Raw genomic sequence first — 4,786 nt, 5'->3', positions numbered from 1 at the left:
AGAGTTTTGTTCAGCATGGGGGTTAGTAGAAAATGAAGGCTAATCATGTTTTGGGTGTACTATTCCTTTAAGTACAAGTACTTTGTTAACTTAAGCAGACATTTTGGCTATCTATATTTTACTGCAGTAATTATTTTTTAGACAACTTTTTACTTCTTACATTTCTTTTGCAATTATCTCTACTTCCTACTTCTTAAAGTTTAAACTCATTAGACTCGTTAGTTTTGTTTCATTTAAACTAATTTTGGTTATGGCCTGTTAAAATATATAAAAAAAATAATAATAATTTGTTTTATTTAGACTTTTTTTGTTTTTGTTTTTGTGGTTAAACTTGGGACTGCACCAAATTATTGTTCAACTCATAACAACATTTTTTCAAGATGATGAAGTTAAACTTGACACTGCTACCATTAAATATAAAAGTAATAACATTAAGAATAGGGAAGTTATCATCCAGAAAATGTCCCTTTAATAGCGTATTGCAGTAACCAGTATAAGGTTTAAAGCTTTTGTCCTTAACATTTTTTCCTGCACAACTTTTAACTTTATACTTTAGTGTTAAAAATTGTACTTTTACACTTGAGTGTAAACTTGAGTAAAACGCTTTAGTTAATTCTCTAACTTTTTAAACAGTAGGATTTATACTTCTACTTGAATAATAAACATTATTACTTTTGGCATCTCTGACCATAAATCTCTGATTAATGGAGTGCATTAGCAATGCTTCCCCTCCTGGAGGGTTCTTCTCTTCTTCCAAACGAGGATGAACTCCAATCAAATCTCTGAAGCTATTTGTTCTTAGTCACCTCTCAGAGTCTGGCCATCTATAAATAGATATGTTGAGGGTCCTTGCACTCCCTTCATTTATATTAAAGGAGACGTCAGGACATTCAGTGCTGTTGAAGCAGTTTAGTGCTTTCTGGTTTGTTCCCCCAGCTGTAACCCCGTGTGTTACGCAAGCGTGTTTTGGAAAAACTTTTCTCTGATCAGTTCTGAGACTGGTCTGTAATGTAATGTGAAAAAAAAAAGTAGGATATGTGTGAATTTTTTCAGGAGGCAGTGAAAGCGATTTCATGTCTTATGTGATTTATTTTGTTTTTATGATCGTTTCTGAAGCTCCATGCAGCCACATGGACACATCACAGCTCTGTTTCTAATCCAAAGACCCACTCAGAACCACCTACATGTTGTTATGAAAGCCTTTAAAAGAGGCAATCAACATTAGTTTGACTCTTTTTTTTAGAACCTGTACACCAGTTTCCACTAGATGGAGCCAGAAAATGTAAGATTTCTGCATGAAGTAGAGCCTTTTCTGGCCTGAGTGATAAATGAGTCTCAATAAGCACCTGCTAGCTTCTCTGTGTGACACGTGTGGTTACTGCCGCAGGTGAAGACATGGCGGATGAACATGTTCACCATCATCCAGCTGGCGTGCATCGTGGCTCTGTGGGTGGTCAAGTCAACGGTGGCCTCCCTGGCATTCCCCTTCATCCTCATCATGACAGTGCCGCTGCGCCGCCTGATCCTCTCCAGGATTTTTGAGGAACGTGAGCTTCAGGCGGTACGTTTGGGTAACGGCGGGATTCCAGGAATGTCTGAGGCTCAGCCAGGATCTTGTTCATCAGTTTACTTATTTTATAGAAAATTCAACACGTGTAATTCTCTAGCGCAGGAGTCTGCTGCTGCAGTTCTTAAGTGGAGCTGTCCTGCAGGTTATGATGCATTTTTGCTCCAACACACCTGATCCAGAAGGCAGATTATCCTCACTGGCATTATCCACATGTCATGCACAGGCCTTATCATTAACCATATACTACTGTACTTTGTTCAACTCCAACCAAAAGATGCAGGATGGTGGCACTAGAGGACTGCAGCCTCAGACACCTTTCCTCTGCAGCAATATATGGTTCTCAGTGGATGAAGATTATGTGTAAATATTTATTTTGCTCTGTTTAAAAACCAGAAAGCAATTGAATTCATTAAAGAAATTTAGTATTTTTAAGTCGGACAAACATAAAACATCCAGTTTTTTTGTGTTTTTAACTGCAAAACATGATAAATTTAATTTATCAATTAAACAAACTCTAAAATTAGAATAATCCAGGGTGTGGTTTAAATAAGTCCTTCTGCATTATTTTATTAACTGTTATTTGCTTAATGAAACTGAAATTAAGCTAAAGGATAATAATTCATTTTGCAGCTGGACTGCGACGAAGACTCTCCCAACTTTGATGAGGATGGACGAGACGAGTACAACGAGATCCACATGCTTGTATGAATCTAAAGCGGAACCTAATGATAAGAACCTTCTTTGTCCTCCAGCTCCGATGGATCAAAGCACAAAGCCTTTCTGGAAAACGCAGTCGAACTCAGAGTTTGACAGTTTCATTTATTCCATTTTGTAAAAATCAGCACAGTTGTGATGCCGCTCTGTTAATCTCCATGAAGGTTTACTTAGAAGTGGATAGTAGTGGTCTGTGCGTACCTGAAGTGGACATTCTTGTAAAAATTGGAATCGTTTGTTTCCCTTTAATTACTCTGCAGGTTTGGGGAATAAGTGCCATGATAATGATGAAGTCTAACACAGCAGTGGGCTGGTGGGGGGTTCAGAGTGTGAAAAAAAAACAAAAAACAGAAAATGCATCCTCTTTTGCTCTTTTTAAACAGTTTCTCTTTAGAATATATTTTTTTGTAAAATGACCCACATACTAAATTCAGAGCTGCCTGTAGTTGCACTGCCTTTTCCTCTGTACTGCCGTTATCTTTAAGCTGTAAATACAGTTCAGTTCAGTTGTGCTTCTTGCTTTCTGCACAGACTTTTAGAAACGAGCACTTTGATTGCTGCCAGCTGAGCCTCCTGGCACATTATTTGTCTTTAAATGTAGATTTCTGTTTGAAATGTAGAGAAAACTGTGCAGCAGGTGGTTCTTTACTGTAAACCCCTAGTTGTCCGACCCCTTAACATATAAATATATAGATAATATGTGCCCAACCTTTATTTTTATACTTTATATTTATATTTTAGTGATTTTAACTTCATTAACTTGATGCTCTGCAAGATTCTCAGTGCTGTTTAGACTTTGAATAGTAAACTGATAACTATCAGTTTCTGAATCCTTTCTTTGAAGCCGTATGAATGTTAGAGCTGTGCTTTACCAACGTCTAAAGTTGCAAAGTTTGGATTTGCACGGAGGGTTTTCTACGTTTTTAGTTGGAAAGCCTTTATATTCTTCTGTTTTGTTCTTTGATCACAAATGCTTTAAAGCTGTGGGCAAAGATCAGAAATCAGCAGTGCAACAGCCTCTGAAACAGATTGTGGTACGATGAGAGCTGAGCTGTATCCAATCAAAGATCAGTGATTGCAGCCTAAATCTGACTTTTATATTATTGCCAAATGAGCCAAAGTGAGCCCTACATAGCAAAGAGTCGGGTTGGAGAACAGACTGAACCTTTATGATCTCAATCATTGGAGTAAAAAATATATTTATTTAAGTTGCATCCAGACACTAAAGAATTTTCTAAAGGTGGCAAATTTTCTTAGGATCTACTGTTGCTTTATATCCAAATATTTCTGATTGGCAGTAAAACTTGTATTGATCTTCTCTCCACATACTTTTTTTTAAATAAAAATTAGACTTTTGGGCAAACAATCCAGATCCTGTAACGCAATGCTTCTATTGGTCTCTATTGGATTTTACTCAAAGTAATTCCACTGCCAGAACCAGCAACTCTTCGGCCTGAAGTTTTAGCTACAGGATTACCTGATAGTTACTGGCTCAAAGTAAAGAAAAATAAAAAAAGCAATAACTTTTAATTTATCAATCTTCTGTATCCTACTTGACAACTACCTTTTAGCCAAATTATTTATTAATTTATATGTTAGCATTTTTGCCTATAGTTGCATATAAGTTAATGTTAGCCTTTCAGAAAATATTAGCATGTTTGGTAACATCAGTATACCATAATATACTATCAATAGATTAATGTGTGATCTAAGACTAGCTCCCTAGCTTATGTTAAAAAAGGAGAAACTTACTGTAGGTAACAATGTCAATATAGAAGATAAATTAAAATAACTGAAACATGTCAAATCAGAAACTGGTTAAAATTCTGCTTATTTTTGGGGGCAATTCTTGATTCTCTGTGCAGTTATTAATCTAAAATAATGGTTTAAGGTTCTAGATTGAATGATTCTATTCAAAAATATTTAAGTATTTTTTAATCAAAGACAAATAATAGCTAACGTTATTAACTAATAGTTAAAGTTTTGATATAATAATTAGCATGAGGTCCAAGAGGACCAAGGGGTAACAGATGATTAATTTGGACAGGCTAAATAACAGGGATTTAATTTTTTTTTTTGGGGGGGGGTTTGTTTCTTTTTTTTTTTGTTAGAGCTGGAGAAAAGCTGAAGGTCTCAAAAGGTTTACATATTCTTACCATTTGTACAAGACGTAGCTAAAAACCTCACATGCTTTAACAATGTTTACAGCTGAACATTACCTGCATGCAGTGATAACAAATGTAGAACACAGTTAAAGGCTCCACACGACAACCCTGGGGTTGGCAATATTTTAGTGGACTTTGATGTGTGATATGAAGGGGAAACTCATCTGATAGCTATGAAAATGTTCATACTACATCCTCTTCAACCAATTTTGCGAGTTAGTGTCATAAGATGATGTGATGTAAAAAGTAAAATCATAGACATCAGCTGTGTCTTAATTCAAGGGCCGTATCCATTTAAGGATCGATTACATTATAAAGCTGAAATTATGCCAATCTG

At 35.9% G+C, this 4,786-nt stretch overlaps 1 protein-coding gene across 1 annotated transcript in view; it reads left to right on the top strand.

Moving 5' to 3' along the window:
• The window catches only part of LOC107086222 (anion exchange protein 3-like), a 50,987-nt gene extending 46,650 nt beyond the window's left edge, over positions 1 to 4,337 (top strand). Inside the window, exons 21-22 of the mRNA XM_015377035.1 lie at positions 1,388 to 1,561; positions 2,201 to 4,337. Coding sequence (XP_015232521.1) covers positions 1,388 to 1,561; positions 2,201 to 2,278 — 252 coding nt within the window. The 3' untranslated portion in view covers positions 2,279 to 4,337. The remainder of the gene's footprint in view (positions 1 to 1,387; positions 1,562 to 2,200) is intronic.
• The last annotated feature ends 449 nt before the right edge of the window (positions 4,338 to 4,786 follow it).

Source organism: Cyprinodon variegatus, unplaced genomic scaffold (assembly GCF_000732505.1).
Source record: "Cyprinodon variegatus isolate N-32 unplaced genomic scaffold, C_variegatus-1.0 Scaffold145, whole genome shotgun sequence".
In the NCBI taxonomy this organism is placed as follows: domain Eukaryota; kingdom Metazoa; phylum Chordata; class Actinopteri; order Cyprinodontiformes; family Cyprinodontidae; genus Cyprinodon; species Cyprinodon variegatus.
This window is presented reverse-complemented; position numbering and strand designations above follow the sequence as displayed.